We start from the raw sequence: 19,685 nt of genomic DNA, 5'->3' as shown, positions 1-19,685 counted from the left end.
TTTTACTATATAAGGAAGCATTTGTGTGATTCACAGCGCCGTATTCACGTGGACGAACCTGCTGGTGGTGGTGGTGGAGCTAGACGGAAGCGAAAGCGAGGCTCTGGATCTAGTGGCGTTGGTCACCAGCGCCGTTCTCGAGGAGCATCACCTGGTGGTTGGTGTGGTAGTCGTAGTGGATCCCGGAGTGGTCCCGATAAATTCGCGCGGGGAGAAGCAACGGATGCACTTGCGCGATGGTTTCTTGGCGGACCAGCTGGATCCGATTTACGTGGCATACAACATGTGAACGGTATCGGGACACCTGGGAAAAAAGGCATCGTACAGCGAACGTCGTCGGACCGACGTCGTGCCTTCCAGTAGCGTCGTATCCGTTCTCGTGTCGGCGCTTAGGCACTCGCTACTCAAAGTCGCGAGCTGTCTGTCCAATTTTTACCTTTCTCCCGGAAGGATGACGACGATCTCTTTACAGAGAGGAATCTGGTACGCGTCGCGAGGACTCTACGCACTTATCGGACGAACTTCGTGTCCGAACAATTTACTTTGCTCCTTTGAGAAAGGAACTCGCGTATTTGCATCGTTCGTCGCGTTAACTTATACCGAGGGGTAAGAGAACTTCGAAACCGTATTGAAAGTAGTCGGTGCGAATAATTCGCACGCGATCGAGAAATCGTTTTTGTGCACGGGGACAGCACTCGTCGGCGAAACTGAGAGGAACGAGTGACTCTCCCGTACCGAGGTCTATGCAACGGCAAAAACGATGTGCAACAAATCCACTGAAACGATACGCACAGCGCATTATCGACGCCCGGAAAGGTTAACGAGATTTACTTTACGTAACTGTACGTATTTTACCAACGAACCATCCGGCGGCGAAAGAGCACACGCGCTAATTCAATCCCCGAACACCTTCGAACTTGAAACTGCCACGACGAAGTACGAAACGGCGCGAACACCAGTACGGCTGTGTCGTCGCTAGAATCGTGCTTTTATAACGCCGTATATTACCTGAACGCCGAAGCGACGGATATAGTGTCATTCGTTATTTATAAAACGACATCGGAACGGTAGTGAGCTTTTTTACGAGTGAAAAACGAAAAGAAAAAAAATGTTATTTTAACGAAGAACGAGCGATTTCCACCGGCGAGTCGCTCTCTGTTCGAACCAGACGGTTGTTCCACAAGCTATATACAGGTATACAACTATCTGGTGTCTATTAGAGAAAAAGGGTGGGGGAAGAAAAAAAAAAAAAAGTGAAAAGAATTTGATACACACTTTGTCGTAGATTCGTGTAGCTTGACGGATTTTTTACCACGTAAACGTAACGATTAGTCAACATAATCTATACTCTATCGTAACGTGAGAAGTTTTAACTGTCGACAACTTTTCTAATGTATCGTCGCTGAAAAAAATATACACATACACACGTACATACACACATGGTTCGCTATCGCTCTGACTGTATCTGATTTTATGGGATTTTGTTACGTGACACGGCTTCTACGTTATTGGTATTGTACAACGATTTTTGACACGAATCGATTCGGAAATAAGACCAATCAAGTAGAATCCGGATCGATCAGGAATTTTCATGATATTTAGCTGCATCGCGCACAACACCGCACTTTTATACCTTAAAGTATTTATATTATATTATGCAGCTCGCAATGATAATTGAGATGCAACGTTGTTCGTCCGTTTTATCCCGAAAAAATTTGAATTTCGTTCAATAGCAGCGCACACACGAAAAACAATCGATATATTTTTAACTTTAGAACGTCACAGGTCGATTCATTGTCTGCCAAGAGGGTACACTTGAACCCTTGGAGGATGAGGTATTCCCGAACGGGAATGCTTATGGTCTTCTTACGAAATTACGAAATGTTTTACTTCGGATAGTTAAAAAAATACACATGAAACGAGGTCTGTCCATCCTCTAAGGGTTCGAACCACGCAGAAACCAGATTACCTGGCCAATTTCCAATGGAGAGGACTAATCGCACTAAGGCAAATTCGCATCTCAGGGTTTTAGGCCGTTTCTAACGAACGGTGATATATTTGAGGTTAAATATTTAGAACAGCCCCCTTTTGGATGATATTTAAACAAAAACTTAAATGTATATTTATTTGTTATAATAACTGATCGTACAAAACTGATAGTCAACAAAAACATCCAGTTTAACCCAATCATTAAACGTTTAATGATTAAATTTCCTATAACTATCAATTTCGTACTGTTTCAACAAATAAAACGAAAGTACAGTAGCACAAAGGATTACAGTAAAAGTGCAAGTTAGCTACATAGTGTCGATGCGTTTAAACTCCACGGTTTTGACTTCGCTAGATACATATACGGAAAAGTTACCCTCGGAACCATGAACATCGGTGAAGACACGCGCCAAAAATTTACACGCAAATTTCCCCTTTCTCTACTCTATATTTTTGTTTACCCTATTTTATTTTCTTTACGCACAAACGCGTTCTCGTCATAGAACCGGTCCTCTCGACCAAAGCTCAATCTACGTAGATCGTCATCGTTGTCGCGACCGTCGACTTTCGGGTTATCAATTTTATTTTTAGACTTCGACTTTTACTTGTTCGACACAACGGTTTCTAAGTTTTTTAAATAGAGCTCCGCTGTTTCTAAATCATTATCTTATTGCAGGGATTGAAAACGGTTGTAAAAACTCAAGTGATAATAGTTCTGAAACAATTTTAAGTTAGGAACGCGTACGAGAGTGGCAGCTATTCCTGTTCTAAATTTACTTTGATACTAGATCTTTCCAAGATGCGATTGATATAATTAATAAAGAGAGATTATATAAAATCTTCCAGGTGTCATATTTCTTGGCTGCTAAATCGCATAGGTTACTTTGCATTAATGCAAGCAAATCCCGAAAGTCGACCGCGCGTTCTTTCTCGTTTCCTTGGAATTTTCTTATTCTCGAGACTTTTTTCTACCGATCTGTACATTTGTTGATAGTTTTATAATTTTATATTCTTATTTTAATGTAACGGCACACGCTGCATGGCATACACAGGCCCCGGGTGTGTCGTGTACGATTATCGCGAAAAGCGCATTTGCAATTCGGACGAGCAGGTTCGCCGATCTTGTTTATATCGTTACGAGGCTCGTCTTAAACTCTCGAGTTGTTGTTCTATGATTTATTGTTAAAAGATTCGTTTGGTACTTGTCTGGAATGTAAAGTGTGTTGTCAATTCAGGATGTTAACACATTATCGACGGGAAACGAGTATTCTCGTTTTACGATAAATGTGTGTTTTCTATTCCTCCGATAACACAAGAGAAAATTCTATTATCCGCGTATAACTTCTGAAAATTTTAAGAAACTATATTAATTACAAAAACACTCATCACATTTTTAGTATACACATGTTGAAGGAATTCTATGTTATTAAAATGATCCTATAGTAAAGTTTTAATAAGAATGCCCCGTCGTTAATGTGTTAAAATAGTATAAACATATGCCAGATACGAGTTTGTTTGAGTTACAATATATTTTCTATTGTATCATCCACGACGATTCGAATATGAGAAACGTTTAAATACGAGCCTCGACTCGACGGCAGCTTCGTTAGCGCGATTCGCAGATTAATAATTAATTGTCCTGGACGCCCGTTTACAGGCGTTCGTGTAAATAAGTATTGGAAGTAGGTGAATTAGGGTCCCTTTTCTTCGACATGTGTTACATTTCCGAGAGCTTTTGCACTCGTCAGCCACGAGCACTATTTTATAACCTTACATAAAACGCGACTGAGCAGTAGAACTACCGGTTTCGACAAATTTTGTCTGGTAAATTTGTATCAGCAATCGCAGAGCTCCTAAATATTATTTATTAGCATTTCATATCGAATTTGATAGATGTAATGATATTATGTAATTACGGGGAGACATAACCTTTAAAACCACGAAAAAAGGAACATTTTTAAGAATTTAAAAGAAAACCACTTGGTGAATTGATTTTTATTTTATTAAGAGATGGGTTTTAGCTTATTTTTAGGATTTTAACATTTTATACAATTAATTACGCTGTTTTATATGAGAAAGTAACTTTCGTTACAGATTCGTCAAAGAAATGTTGGTTAAAAATTAATGAGGGATTCTAGAGGCCAAAATAAGACGAAAATCAAGAATATCAATTTGTTGATTGAGGCTTCGTTAAAAAGTTATTAACGTTTAAAGTTTTACCCGTAATGAATTTTTTTCTCGAAAACGCGCAGGATTTCGGGGGTATGTCTATTCACCAAAAATGATTGTAATTGACCCCCGCAACCGAAAATAATTTTTCTAAAACGATTTGAAATATTTTTTTTCCGCCGAAAAATTTCACACCTCGAATTTTTTTCTAGAAAGTGGGTAGGATTTCGGGGGTACGTCTATTCACCAAAAATGATTGTAATTGGCCCCCACAACCGAAAATAATTTTTCCAGAACGATTTGAAATTTTTTTTTTTCGCCGGAAAATTAGGCACCTACACGATTTTTTTTCTCGAAAGTGGATAGGATTTCGAAGATATATGTAATGACCAGAAATTATTGTAATTGACTCCCGCAACCGAAAATAATTTTTCCAGAACGATTTCAAATTTTTGAATTCAACAAATTGGTATTCTTGATTTTCGTCTTATTTTGACCTCTAGAACCCCCCATTAAAATTTTTCCCAGGGGTGGCCGAACATTCTGTATACGCTTTTCCATTCATCTTCTTCTTTAGAATATTCTGATATAGTTTTTCGCGCCGGTAGATTAGTATGCCGTTCTAACCTCACCATTGAAAGCGTAAAATGTTTCGAGTGCGAAAGGTCTCAAGCACGTTTCTATTGATTCGTTACCTCTCCTTTTTTTTTTAATGATTAAGGTACCGTGCCATCTCACCTTGCGTCCTTTTGCGCTTTCACGCACGAGGAAACGTTCTCTATACGACTAACAGTCAATTTGCGTTATTAATCCTGCTGATTAACTATTTAAAGTTGAATTCTTTGTATCCAACAGAACATCGCCGCATCGTCAATGATTATAAATCGTAATATCGTAATAAAATGTAACGAATAATATTATGTTGCCTTTCACAAGCGTATCAAGTTCTGTTACGAAAGAAGAACATTTCTAGATTTTGTATTCAGCGTTGAGCAAACGTTGGCGATACTCTAGAAAACAATAATACTAAACGCGAACGCTCGGACGCAACAGTTAGTCGAGCGACAACGTTTCTTTCTGCGCGAAAGATCCGGAATCACAGCAATGCACCCCCGATCACGCTAGGAATGTGCAGCGTCGAGAAGTTTTTACCGTAACCTGAGCAAACGATCCCCATTTCGTCATTTATCTCTGCAAACAACGCGAAAACACGAATAGAAAACGCCTTTTGTTTCCGTAATCGCTGTTGAGAAATACGTGCATACGATCTGCGAGTACAAATCGAAACCGACTTCACCGTACAAACGATCGTACAGGTACGTTCTCGATCGGAGATTGTAACGAGTATTTGATAGTTCGGTTATTTTACGGTGTTGTATTCTATGGCGGTCGGTACGAACTCCCATTTGCAAAATCCTTCGCACGCCATCCTGCGTGAAGCTCTTACCGAACAATTTAGAAAGCACTAACAATCGTATTAACTATCGAGAGCAAAAAATGCGTGTCATTTTTGTCGTCGAACTCGAGAAAGTGTATTCGTTGAAAGTACCATCGTATACGTGCGCGGTAATTTTCGTTGTTTTGTAATGACACGCGATAACACCGATCAGGATTACCGAACAGTAAAAAAAAAAAAGGGCGAGAACGTTACGCAATCCTACGAGTGGAGGGCTGAGAGTGCGTGCGTGCGAGGAACTTGGTTGTATTATGTATAAATGTTGATAACTAGTTGATAGGAATGTGGAAGATACTTGTCATCGTTAACGATCACGTGTTATCATGCTGGTCCCAAAACGCGAAGACCGGCTATATGGGATCGACGAATCCATGGATCTCTTTGGAACGGTACCGCGTAATCCTGGACCGTGCAAAATGGTCCAAGGCTGTGTAAATAATTACCCTGTACCCCCATTGCGTTAGAAGTTATTAAGGTACGATATACAATAGTATATATTACCACAGAATAATATAAACGGTCACTGTCCTTACCAAGCCGTAGCATTTTGCCTGTATCAGTCGGACGAGAATATCATTATTAATACTTTCGCGCGTCAGTCTCCGCTGCCGGGCATACTTTTCATCTCCCCTTGTCTCTTCGATCCAAGATGGTAGCGGAGGAACGTAAACGCCAAGTCGAAACGGAAGGAAAAAAACAGACGATAGAGAAACGTCGTAGCAATTTCTATAGTCCGTAGCGGACTTTTTTTTCTTGTTTAAAAGCAGAATGGTGAAAGAAAGGAAATGTACTCGACCAGTGTCCCTTACGGATGGTCATGAACGTCGTGTGCCTCGTGTCACGACGTAAAATCACTCCCGAGAACCCTTTAAACCGAGCGCCTCTTTGTAATCCACTCGATATTCACGAGGAGCTTCGCGAGCTAACATCAATAAACGTAATGTACATTTTTTGCAACGAGCCTCGACTGTTTTACATCCTTGCCACGACATCACCTTTCTTACATCCGTGAACCAGAGTCCAACAAATTTTATTCCACGTACGTTTCGTTCGTGCACTTGTTTAAAAATTAGAATCTGTAAATGAATCTAAAACCGTGGATAAAAGCTGGTCTACCGGCGAGGAAAATAATCCTGTGTCCTCTATCCGTTACCGTGTCTAAAAACACAAATAAGTTTTACGTTACGCGAAAAATGTTCCGAGTTCTCGGACAGCGTTGCTCGCCAGCTTTAAAGCACGCCGGTTCGGCGATTTTTTGCACGATAGATAACGAAGCTGCGCGATTGGCTGCCATAGAAATTTGATTCCGTTTCGTTCCTTCCTTTTTGCTTGTTTCCCTCCCTCTCTGTCTGTCTCTGGTCCCCCCTCCCTCTTTGCCTCGCGTTCTTCGTCCGCCGCGTCCATCGGTCTCGCCGCGTTAAAGAAAGACCGAGCGGCGTTTCCCCAGGGAAGCGTGGTAAACGGCGTCCAGAGACGCACGAACCGAGCGGTTTCGAACAGTCTGTCAGTGACAGTGCATTCGTGAACACGGTACTCGTGCGTTCCCGGTAGACAAAGAAAGAAACGCTCGTCGCGCGTTTACTGATTGTGCTTGGCCCTCCTGGCAACGGCGGTGTCGCTCCGAGACAATGATCGTTCGTTCGAGCGGCTAGAACGAGCGAACAAATTACCGAAAAAACCTCGAAAACGCCGCGTCTCTTCTGTTGATCGAGGCCGGCCGGCCACGCTACCTTCAGGAACGGCTCAACTCGCACCGATTTCACACAAGGGTACGTAAACATTTCGATTTCTTTTGCCCCCCTACGATCGATCGTCCAACGGACGTTGCACTTTCGCGTCTAGAAGATTCGACCGTGTGCCGTGCCCGCATCGAACGCGCTGCTTAATTTACTTTCGCGGTGGTAAGATCGGCGATTTCGTTACACGCGATTAGATGCCGGTGACTAACCGCGTGGCCATTTTAGTTGTCACCGATGCGTGGCGTTCTGGGCCGGTATCTTTGTCGCGATCGAGAAATATTCGTTTAACGTACGCCTATTGGTAGATTTTTCGAAGCGTTACTTAAAAAGTTAGGTAACCAGCTTTACAGTGTATATTACTAGCTAATTTCTGTTGAAGTTTGCTATACCGAAATACCGAAATGTTTATCAGTTTTTCGTGGTTCGACATATTTTCCTGGCGAAGGGCACACAGCGATAATTTTGTAAACGGTTAACCGTTTGCTGCCCGAAACAATTTGAAGCAGATGTCGAGTTCAGCTCTGCGTAGCTTAAAAGCATACCGATTGTGCTCGACTGTAACGTATTCACGCCTTGAAACGTCAAAAGTACGTTTGCTTCGTTCCCCCATCCGTACGTTGATGGTACGAATATCTCGTACGTGCTCGGTTGTTGTTTTTTGCGAAAAAGAGAGAGCGGCTGTTGCCGGGTTTCATGTTCACGTTACGAAATGTATTCTTTGAAAATGACCACGTCGAAAAACATTACCGCGCCGGTTGCTTACTCTTCAAACTTTGAAACGTGACATGCGCCGACGTCTACCTAAATGCCACGCACACACTCTATACGCATTAGCAATGCAGATAGAATACTCGTTATTCATATTGCTCGTTTCCGTATGAAACAAGATCCGAAATTCACTTGAAATAAGTAAATTTGATTAGTATCACGTGGGTATACAGGGTATTACGCCACCCCTGGGAAAAATTTTAATGGGAGATTCTAGAAGCCAAAATAAGTCGAAAATCAAGAATACTAATTTGTTGATGGAGGCTTCGTTAAAAAGTTGTTAACATTTAAATTTCCAACCGTACTGAATTTTTTTCTAGGAACTGGGTAGGATTTCGGGGGTATGTCTATTCACCAAAAATGATCGCAATTGACCCCCACAGCTAACAATATTTTTTCCAAAACGATTTGAAATTTTTTTTTTCCGTCGAAAAATTTCACATCTCGAATTTTTTTCTCGAAAATGGGTAGGATTTCGGGGGTATGTCTATTCACCAAAAATGATCGTAATTGACCCCCACAGCTAACAATATTTTTTTCAGAACGATTTGAAATTTTTTTTTTCCGTCGAAAAATTTCACACCTCGAATTTTTCTCTCGAAAGTGGGTAGGATTTCGGGGGTATGTCTATTCACCAAAAATGATCGTAATTGGCCCCCACAGCTGACAATATTTTTTCCAGAACGATTTGAAAATTTTTTTTTTCCGTCGAAAAATTTCACTTCTTGAATTTTTTTCTCGAAAGTGGGTAGGATTTCGGGGGTATGTCTAATGACCAAAAATGATTGTAATCGACTCCTGCAACCGAAAATAATTTTTCCAGAACGATTTGAAATTTTTGAATTTAATTGTTAATAACTTTTTAACGAAGCCTCCATCAACAAATTGGTATTCTTGATTTTCGTCTTATTTTGACCTCTAGAATCCCCCATTAAAATTTTTTCCATGGGTGACCGAACACCCTGTATATGCAATACTGTAATAAACTTTTTGTTGCTTTATTTTTAAAGTCCGTCACTTATTCTATTCATACAATATTTGTTTCTGTATATTATTATTAATACTAGTACGAAATCAATTTTGTGAAAGGGAAACGCGGCAATATTGATTTTGGCCACGATTTCGTGAATATTCGCATGTGTGGAATGATACCACGGCTTATCTATTTTCGTGCAGTTTATCGAGACAAGCATTTTGTATTCTTCGAGTTTTATTATTCTGTCGATTACTTTTGAATGCATGTACACGTTTTACACGTGGACAGTCGTGAATGATTAAGTGTCAGCGCCATGGTAAGTTAAACTTGTATGGTAGCGATTATGGTAAACGAGATGCTTGTGCAGATACGCGAAACAATGGAACATATTGTTATCGCGGAACCAAGTTTTGTTAGGTGTATATCTCATTTTCAAGTCTCTTCGATCTGTGGTTAAACGTGGATTATTCAAATACAAAGTACAACAAGTTTTTTACGCGTACAACTTTGTAAGATTTACTCGATATTTTACGTAAAAAAGTTTAGGTTAACAGTAGCTGGATAGGTGGCAGTAAATGGGTCGTTTACCCTAAATGTCATCCTTATGTATAGCGTATATTCGACGCGTGCGTTGAATTAAGCGCGACAAATCATTAGATATTCTCCGAACGCGCGTTACGGTGGATTTAAATCGGAGATTCGCCGATTGAAATTGGCCACGTGGCTCTCGAGGCCTTGAGAGAAAAAAATAATCGTTGGCGTAAACGCACCATCTGCAAAACGATCCGATTTTCGACGTCAATAGCGTTCAAAATTTTCTGCGCAATCGAAGTCTGAAAATTGTCGACGAGCTCAAAGCAAACCAGTCTCGGCTACTTTATTGTTTATTTGTGCAAAAAGCCGAGAAGTCACCGGCTGAGAGGTACTTCCGTCGCGTGGGTGTAAACAAAAGTTCACACGCGCCACACAGACTCCACACGGAATGTTTTCACGGCTAATTTAATCGCGAAACCTTTAACCACGTCGTCTTTTATGTAAAATTACGCTCATCTACCCCCGAAGATTGAATAGTTTCTTCAAAAAGGGCGTATATTAAATTACATAAATTTTAGAAGATGTCGAATAAACAATTAACTTCTCACTGCAGTAGATGAAGAAACATTTAAAGTTTCACGCGTACTGAATTTTTTTCTCGAAAATGCGCAGGATTTCGGGGGTATGTCTATTCACGAAAAATAATTGTAATTGACCCCCGCAACCGAAAATAATTTTTCTAAAACGATTTGAAATTTTTTTTTTTCCGTCGAAAAATTTCACACCTTTTCGAATTTTTTTGTCGAAAAAATCCTCTTTATCCCCATTTTTTCAAACAAGATCGTTATCGTCGCTGATTGACTCTAATTCCGTCCCCAACATAACCAACTCTGTATTTTTCTGAACTGTGCAGACACTTTGTGATAATTATTTTTCGAACGAAAAAATACGCGTCGTCACGGCTGGACGTCGTTAACGACCGGACGTCAGGATTGGTCGCTAAAGCCTTAATTATCTTGCTCTGCAATGCTTGGAATTCATTGACGAACATTATGGTTGATTACGTACGCGAGAAGATTACGAGACTTTTAATATCCTGGTTGAACGTAAACGCCTCGTGGCAGCTGTTAATTATTAACCAAATGAAAACTAAATTTCGGTCTGTGTAATGTCTTCTACAATTGATTTAAATAAGACTTCGATTCGGCTATGAATTATTAAGCGATCCCGACATATTCGTCAATTAATTACTGGAACTATAAGACAGATACTGATTTCCAAAATGCAATACCGATTAAAACTTAAATGCACTTGAACAGTATCCCGTTTACGCGAATATCTATTTACGTTATCGGCACATTTTGAGCAATTTGCTTCCTCGAAATTCAAAGAAATAAATATGACCACATGTATGTCAAAGAGCCAGGGATCCGGGCCAAAATCATAATAGAGAGTCAAGTGCTAGGTGCCACGTTCAAAAAGCATCAACAATTCAAACCGTGAATCGCATACATTTACGCACAGCTTTGTCAATGACTTGGAATCCGGACAAAGTGGAGAATCTTACGAACAGTATTTAAAAGTTCGAGAAAATCTAAGAAGAATAAAAAAGAGTATACAGGGTATTCAGCCACCCATGGGAAAAATTTTAATGGGGGATTCTAGAGGCCAAAACAAGTCGAAAATCAAGAATACCAATTTGTTGATGGAGGCTTCGATAAAAAGTTATTAACAATTAAATTCAAAAATTTCAAATCGTTCTGGAAAAATTATTTTCGGTTGCGGGGGTCAATTACAATCATTTTTGGTCATTAGACATACCCCCGAAATCCTACCCACTTTCGAGAAAAAAATTCAAGAAGGTGTGAAATTTTTCGACGAAATTAAAATATTTCAAATCGTTCTGAAAAAAATATTGTTAGCTGTAGGGGTCAATTACAGTCATTTTTGGTCATTACACATACCCCAGAAATCCTACCCATTTTCGAGACAAAAATTCGAAAAGGTATGAAGTTTTTCGACGGAAAAAAAAATTTCAAATCGTTTTGGAAAAATTATATTCGGTCGCGGGGGTCAATTACAATCATTTTTGGTCATTAGACATACCCTCGAATTCCTACCCACTTTCGAGAAAAAAATTCGAGAAGGTGTGAAATTTTTCGACGAAATTAAAATATTTCAAATCGTTCTGAAAAAAATATTGTTAGCTGTAGGGGTCAATTACAATCATTTTTGGTCATTACACATACCCCCGAAATCCTACCCATTTTCGAGAAAAAAATTCGAAAAGGTATGAAATTTTTCGACGGAAAAAAAAATTTCAAATCGTTTTGGAAAAATTATATTCGGTTGCGGGGGTCAATTACAATCATTTTTGGTCATTAGACATACCCTCGAATTCCTACCCACTTTCGAGAAAAAAATTCAAGAAGGTGTGAAATTTTTCGAGGAAATTAAAATATTTCAAATCGTTCTGAAAAAAATATTGTTAGCTGTAGGGGTCAATTACAATCATTTTTGGTCATTACACATATCCCCGAAATCCTACCCATTTTCGAGAAAAAAATTCGAAAAGGTATGAAATTTTTCGACGGAAAAAAAAATTTCAAATCGTTTGGAAAAATTATATTCGGTTGCGGGGGTCAATTACAATCATTTTTGGTCATTAGACATACCCTCGAAATCCTACCTACTTTCGAGAAAAAAATTCAAGAAGGTGTGAAATTTATCGACGGAAAAAAAAATTTCATATCGTTTTGGAAAAATTATATTCGGTTGCGGGGGTCAATTACAATCATTTTTGATCATTAGACATACCCTCGAAATCCTACCCACTTTTGAGAAAAAAATTCAAGGTGTGAAATTTTTCGACGAAATTAAAATATTTCAAATCGTTCTGAAAAAAATATTGTTAGCTGTAGGGGTCAATTACAATCATTTTTGGTCATTAGACATACCCCCGAAATCCTACCCAGTTTCGAGAAAAAAATTCAGTACGGTCGGAACTTTAAACGTTAATAAAATTTTAACGAAGCCTCCATCAACAAATTGGTATTCTTAATTTTCGTCTTATTTTGGCCTCTAGAATCTCCCATTAAAATTTTTCCCAGGGGTAGCCGTACACCTAATGATCGTTGCGTTTCTGTTTTGCCATTAAAACAACGGGAAAAGTCACTCGTCTGCACGCAGCTTAAGCCTTAGCAGACGTTCGAGCCCGAAAGTGACTGAAGCTGAAGGGAGATTAATCTTCCAGGAAATCTGTCTCGCTTTTTTCGAGAGAGTGCGAAACGTAACACGACTCCTCGCTGTCTCGCAGAAGATTCTCAAACACAAACATAGTTGGGCTCCGCGCCGGGGCGAGCCAGTGTCAAGTATACATGTACTGCTAGGGGGGACAGCAACCGACCAATTTCCAAGGCTAACTGTATTTTGATTGTGAAGTCATTCGATATGCCGTCTGTGATTTGTGTCGTTGCGGTTGGTTTGATAGATGAAATAGTCGCTCGTCAGTTTGTTAGGATACGACCAGAACGATTATCGACTAATTCGTTTGATTCGAGTTTTATGTGTTGCGTGTTGGCTGGCTCCAGTCGCGGAGTTGCGGTCTCGTTTTCAATGAGCTTAATCGAGTCGACTAGCACGCGACAACCAGCTTCGATGAATCGTTTTATCGTTTGGGGATTTGCGTATCGATTCTCCGCTAGGATTTTCTTCGAGATTGTTCCATTAATACCTTCGTTCGGTAATCAGATTGTATTTTGCCTGACTCTGCTTTCGGATAAAATGCTGCGGGATTGGCGCGAGCAAATGATATAGACGCTTGCTTGGTACAAAGTTCGGTTAAGAAACGTTACTCCTCTTTGTTGATCGCAAGAAAAGTGAGTTATCGAGAACGATTTGTCACCCTGTTGCAACGGATAATCGACATTTTACTATGTATGCTTGATTTATCGTGCTGTAGAGTAGGATCGTTCATGCGTTTAATGAGTGTGCATATAAATTTGATAGCGACAGATTTATTGCACCAAAGATATTGTGCACGCTACTATCGCGACGTACAATGTGTAGGGTGGAAAAGAAGTATTCATTGCGATTCTCATCGTTCTGCGTATCATCTCAAAATCAAACACTTTTTCTCGGGGAAAATAGGCGAATGTGTGTCGTTCACAAACAAAATTTGCAGACGTAAGAAGTTGAATTTCTAAACCAACTCTGCGACCCGAAAAGAGATACGATTCGTTTCAGTTGCGTGACTTATGATGTATACACATTGATACTGCGTTGTACATACGATCACGTAGAAACAATACGTAAAAAGACCGATAAAATCGTACAGAATCTCAATTAAATTTTCTTAATTTATTTCAGATTTTCTCAGCGGATTTCCATCGATCTCGATTCATGGATTGGTAAAAATTTGATACGCTTGGTAGGTGTAAATCCCATAGTGGAGAGAAAAACGTTTTCACGCTTGTACGCTCACGATAATCTCACGTTCGGTGTACTGACCGACCCGACGCCGACTCTTTTGCTATTTATACGCCACTGATTATCATTTTTCCGGTAGAGCAATTCAATGTCGTTCAACGTTCTGTTCTGAAGTTCAAGCTCGCACGAACGTTTCGAATCCAAGCTATTCGACTGCGATTTCCATCGTAATACGATGCTTGTTTCGCGAAAACCTCGCGTACCAGATTTCTACTTTTCGATCTATTAAGTATTCGCAATTGAACAAAAGTGTCTTTTTTTAATATTTTGTAATATTTTAATTAAACGCTAGAAACGTAATTTTCTTCCAAGATGTGCTCGTAAAGATATGGTTTGCAGATTGAAACGGAGTTTATCTTTCGGTAATTTTAATATCTACGTTGAATTTTCGTTTTTATTATTTTATCGATCGATGTATTGGGTAAAATAATTAATCAACGACTGACTTTCCTGATAAGTATTTCTGTAAGAGATCAAACAAGAACTCTTGCCTCCGCTAATATTGGTTCGTCGCGAAGGTTAAAACGTAACGATGTCAAAGACGCTGAGAAATACTGTTGCCCGTGCATCAGACTGTCGTTTACCTTTCTTAAGCCTTGAAGACGGCCATCTCGATGGAACTGCGTTCCCGTTTCGAAGACAATTTTCAAAGAACGACCTCTGAATAGGCACACCGGATTGCCTTTTACTTTTTCGCGAGCGTAAAGTTACCCTTGAGACGATCACCGGATCTATAGAGCACACGCTAAAAAGCGCAAGCTTCCGGAATAACATCGGTGACTTTGTTGATCCAATTATTTTTTAATAAAGTTAATCTCGTATCGTTGGAACGAACTGTTTCGAGCTGAAGTATAAAAATGAAACGCATCTTTGATAGTTACCGATCGATTCCCGCGCATTTCTAAAAATTGTAGGTTATGTTGAAGCAACGACTAGCATCTGACAACCATAAACGAAATAATTGAAATACAGGAAGCCCTCCTATAACACGGTTTCGCTATAACACAATTCATAAATTGCGAAAACCTTTGTACAACACTGTACTTCTACAGCACTGGATGACATGATTTTAGCTTAACATATTTAAAAACTAAATTACGCGTGGTTTTACATGAAAATATACAGGGTGTTATGTCACCCATGGGAAAAATTTTAATGTGAGATTCTGGAGGCCAAAATAAGACGAAAATCAAGAATATACATTTCTTGACTGAGGCTTCGTTAAAAAGTTATTAACAATTAAATTCAAAAATTTCAAATCGTTCTGAAAAAATTATATTTGGATGCGGTGGCCAATTACAATCATTTTTGGTCATTAGACATACCCTTGAAATCCTACCCACTTTCGAGAAAAAAATTCGAGTAGGTGGACAAATTTTTCGACGGAAAACAAAATTTCAAATCGTTTTGGAAAAATTATATTTGGATGTGGGGGTCAATTACAATCATTTTTGGTGAATAGACATACCCTTGAAATCCTACCCACTTTCGAGAAAAAAATTCGAGTAGGTGGACAAATTTTTCGACAAAATTAAAAAATTTCAAATCGTTTTGGAAAAATTATATTTGGATGCGGGGGCCAATTAGAATCATTTTTGGTGAATAGACACACCCTCGAATTCCTACGCATTTTCGAGAAAAAAATTCGAGAAGGTGGACAAATTTTTCGACAAAAATAAAAAATTTCAAATCGTTCTGAAAAAATTATATTTGGATGCGGGGGTCAATTACAATCATTTTTGGTGAATAGACATACCCTTGAAATCCTACCCACTTTCGAGAAAAAAATTCGAGTAGGTGGACAAATTTTTCGACAAAATTAAAAAATTTCAAATCGTTATGAAAAAATTATATTTGGATGCGGGGGTCAATTACAATCATTTTTGGTGAATAGACACACCCTCGAATTCCTACGCACTTTCGAGAAAAAAATTCGAGTATGTGGACAAATTTTTCGACAAAATTAAACAATTTCAAATCGTTCGGGAAAAATTATTTTCGGTTGCAGGGGTCAATTACAATCATTTTTGGTCATTAGACATACCCTTGAAATCCTACCTACTTTCGAGAAAAAAATTCGAGTAGGTGGACAAATTTTTCGACAAAATTAAAAAATTTCAAATCGTTCTGAAAAAATTATATTTGTATGCGGGGATCAATTATAATCATTTTTGGTGAATAGACATACCCTCGAAATCCTGCGCGTTTTCGAGAAAAAAATTCAGAACGGGCGGAATTTTAAACGTTAATAACTTTTTAACGAAGCCTCCATCAACAAATTGATATTCTTCATTTTCGTCTTATTTTGGCATCTACTAAAATATTTGTTTTTAATCAATTTTCGGAACGTAACTTTTTGTACTCTGGGTCTCATATAACACGGTTTCACACAACACGGCATTTTCTAGGAACCTATCTACCGTGTTATAGGAGGGTTACCTGTAGTATCGGTACCATTCGAGGGTTACGGACCACTGAGGAGCGAAGATGAGCGTCACTGAAGGGCAGTCTGCGTTATAAGCTTGGAGGTGCAAGCTATAGAATGTTCGATGGGTGCACGAGGTGGTAATCGGCAAGCTAGTCACAGGTAGTCGATTCACCGGCGAAGTAGAAGTGCCTGTGTGTCTAGTGTAATATCGGTAGAGGGGAGGAAGGGTCGTATCGTTGGTTACGATTCAGTCGCACGTTTCGTCGTTGTCTTTCGTGTCAGTCGGTCGTGTAGTAAACTCTGCAGGTGGTCCGCGAGGCGATTGTCTCTACCGCTAGACTCGATAGCCTAGCTACTATACGGTATAGTTCGTCCTGTGCAGGTCTGTAAGCAGAACCAGAGAGAAACAGGAAAGAAACGCACCGGGTGACGAATGTCTCCCCAGGTATGTAGTCTGAGGAACCTCGGAGACTCGCCGGGGCCCGTAGACAGTAACATTTTATCCTAAGATGAAGTCAGCGTAGTAGAATGATCTTCTAATTTTAGCTCTTAGAAAAGTCCATCCGAAACTCGCAACGAATTTCTTATACTTGTCCATTTCCTGACCCGTACGCGCTTCGTTCGTTTCTGTTCCTATTTCCTCTATTAAAATCTGAAATTTTTTGTAACACTGATCAGTGTCGCGCGATGGCGTTGTTTGTCCGACTCTCTCGATCTCGAATGCTCGACTGTGCTAATCCGGACGCTTCAAACTTTAAATCGTTTAGTGGTAAGTAACTACTCGAGAAAATTACTGGACGTGTCCGAAGCAGCTTTTATTCCGAGTACTCGGCCTGTACGTACATCCGAGACGGCCCGCGGCAATATTCCTTGACCAGGTAAGCTGCCTTCGGCCAAGTCGAATCGATTCGTTCGTCTCTCACCGATTATCGAATCGCGACGGTTGTCCTTGCGTAACAGATGAGTTCTCTCACATCGAAGAATCGTGTTGCAATATTTCGTTGGCGTTTATATACGTACCGAAAAGTGTGTACTCGAAGACCTTGTTTCCCCGCGACAACAAACACAACGAAAGAAAGGAACATAAATATCAGGCAAAATTTATTTGCATACTTGTATGAAATTATCGATATCGAATAAAATATCATCAATATTTTTAAATGTTAAAGTTTAAATTTTGGTAGGTTTTATTGCCATTTCTGTTCCTACTGCGTATCAAGATCTATTCTTCCTCCTATTGTTATTATTACTACAATCGATGGAATGGGTTTTTTAATTTCGGCCCATTGTTCTGCGAATAACCCTATGTATAACCAGTCGAGCGTGTTACCAACGCCGTACATTCGCAATTCGAATCTTCGATCGATCAATCGTTATTATTATAACCTATCGAGTAGACGGGTCGTATTGCTGTTCGCAATGCTTAATTCACACAGGCCCGAACATTTAATCGATACATATCGGAGATAGTCAATTCGTTCAAATTGTAATGTCCATTATAAACTTTAGATATGTATTACGATTACTTTGCACAATAGTATTTTGTTGCTCAGCGATAAAAATACGATGTTAGATGCGGATACGTAATCCGTTGAAATAGTCGACGATTACGTCGTTTGTTGTCATAGTGACAGAAATTAGAGGAAACCACCGGTTTGCTAGAGCATATCGATCGAAACCTTTTTCGGCTCGAGCGACTGTAATCCAGCCGTGCGATGCTCGCGTCGTACGGAGGGATTTACATACCGGGTGCCCGGTAATCGTCGATTCCGTTGCTTCTGTCCAGTGACGAAAACCCCAGGAAATCGTCGAGGCTTCCACGTGGACGAAGTTTGTTCAGATGCAGAGTATACGCGCGCCGAGGCGTATTGTAAACGGGTTTACCGTAGTAGACACGCATGTCTGCGCACCAGTGTATTTTTAGGAAAATTACGATCCGTATGCTTGGGGTGGATTTGCTCGTGTCACGAAACCACCTTCCAAGATCGATATACAGTGTGTTCGGGCACCCGTGGGAAAAATTTTAATGGGAGATTCTAGAGGCCAAAATAAGACAAAAATCAAGAATACCAATTTCTTGACTGAGGCCTCGTTAAAAAGTTATTAACAATTAAATTCGAAAATTTCAAATCGTTCTGGAAAAATTATTTTTAGTTGGAGGGGTCAATTACAATCATTTTTGGTCATGAGTCATACCATCGAAATCCTATCCACTTTCGAGAAAAAAAATCGGGTAGGTATTGAAATTTTACGATGAAAAAAAAATTTTTCAAATCGTTGTAAAAAAATTATTTTCGGTTGCGGGGGTTAATTGCAATCATTTTTGGTCATTACACATACCCCCGAAATCCTACGCACTTTCGAGAAAAAAATTCGAGAAGGTGTGAAATTTTTCGACGAAATTAAAATATTTCAAATCGTTCTGAAAAAAATATTGTTAGCTGTAGGGGTCAATTACAATCATTTTTGGTGAATAGACATATCCCCGAAATCTCGCGCATTTTCGAGAAAAAAATTCAGTACGATCGGAACTTTAAACGTTAATAACTTTTTAACGAAGCCTCCATCAAGAAATTGATATTCCTGATTTTCGTCATATTTTGGCCTCTAGAATCCCCCATTAAAATTTTTCCTGCGTATCTTCTGCAAGTATAAACGAACATACCCAATTGTATTATTATTTATAATAAATAAGAATATCCCTCGCAGCGTGTTAAAATGAAAGTACAATGTACAATTGGATAAATTAAAGATAGTCCAGATTCGAATGTATCGTAAAAATGTTCGTCGTACGAATTGCAGCGTATTGTTGTACGAGTGAAAAATTACTTGAAACTTGCCGTTGCGAAAATTTTATGGCATGTCATTACTTGGGTTTAAGGATATTAACCTTGTTCCAAAGCTCTGTTCTGCATGTATGGAAACACCGGAGCTTCCCGGTTGCATGCGAGAGCAGCGTTCGTTTATCGCGATCGTAACTTTTCAGTACGGACGAGTGATTTATTAGGCGACCCGAGGTCGCCGGACTCTTCGGGTGTCGCCAATGGCCGGGGCACACGCGAAAATGTAAATAAATTTCCCTTGCTCGATCGTGACAGTCTGCCTAGCAAACTAGTACCAATGAGTCATTATTGAAAA

General features: G+C 39.5%; 2 protein-coding genes across 15 annotated transcripts in view; both read left to right on the top strand.

Annotated features, from left to right (window-relative positions):
• The window catches only part of Dip2 (disco-interacting protein 2), a 48,166-nt gene extending 41,592 nt beyond the window's left edge, over positions 1–6,574 (top strand). For all 14 annotated transcript variants that reach the window (XM_076767021.1, XM_076767020.1, XM_076767019.1 and 11 more), the window contains one exon: positions 37–6,574. In XM_076767021.1, the coding sequence (XP_076623136.1) occupies positions 37–289 (253 nt within the window). In that variant the 3' untranslated portion in view covers positions 290–6,574. The remainder of the gene's footprint in view (positions 1–36) is intronic.
• Positions 6,575–7,064: 490 nt separating this feature from the next.
• Ae2 (anion exchange protein Ae2) overlaps positions 7,065–19,685 on the top strand; it is a 56,891-nt gene continuing 44,270 nt past the window's right edge. The window contains exon 1 of the mRNA XM_076767030.1: positions 7,065–7,383. The gene's annotated coding sequence lies outside the window, so the exon portion shown is untranslated. The remainder of the gene's footprint in view (positions 7,384–19,685) is intronic.

The sequence above is a fragment of the Colletes latitarsis genome, chromosome 6 (assembly GCF_051014445.1).
Source record: "Colletes latitarsis isolate SP2378_abdomen chromosome 6, iyColLati1, whole genome shotgun sequence".
Lineage (NCBI taxonomy): Eukaryota > Metazoa > Arthropoda > Insecta > Hymenoptera > Colletidae > Colletes > Colletes latitarsis.
Note: the sequence above shows the minus strand (reverse complement) of the source record. Positions and strands in the feature narration are given on the sequence as shown.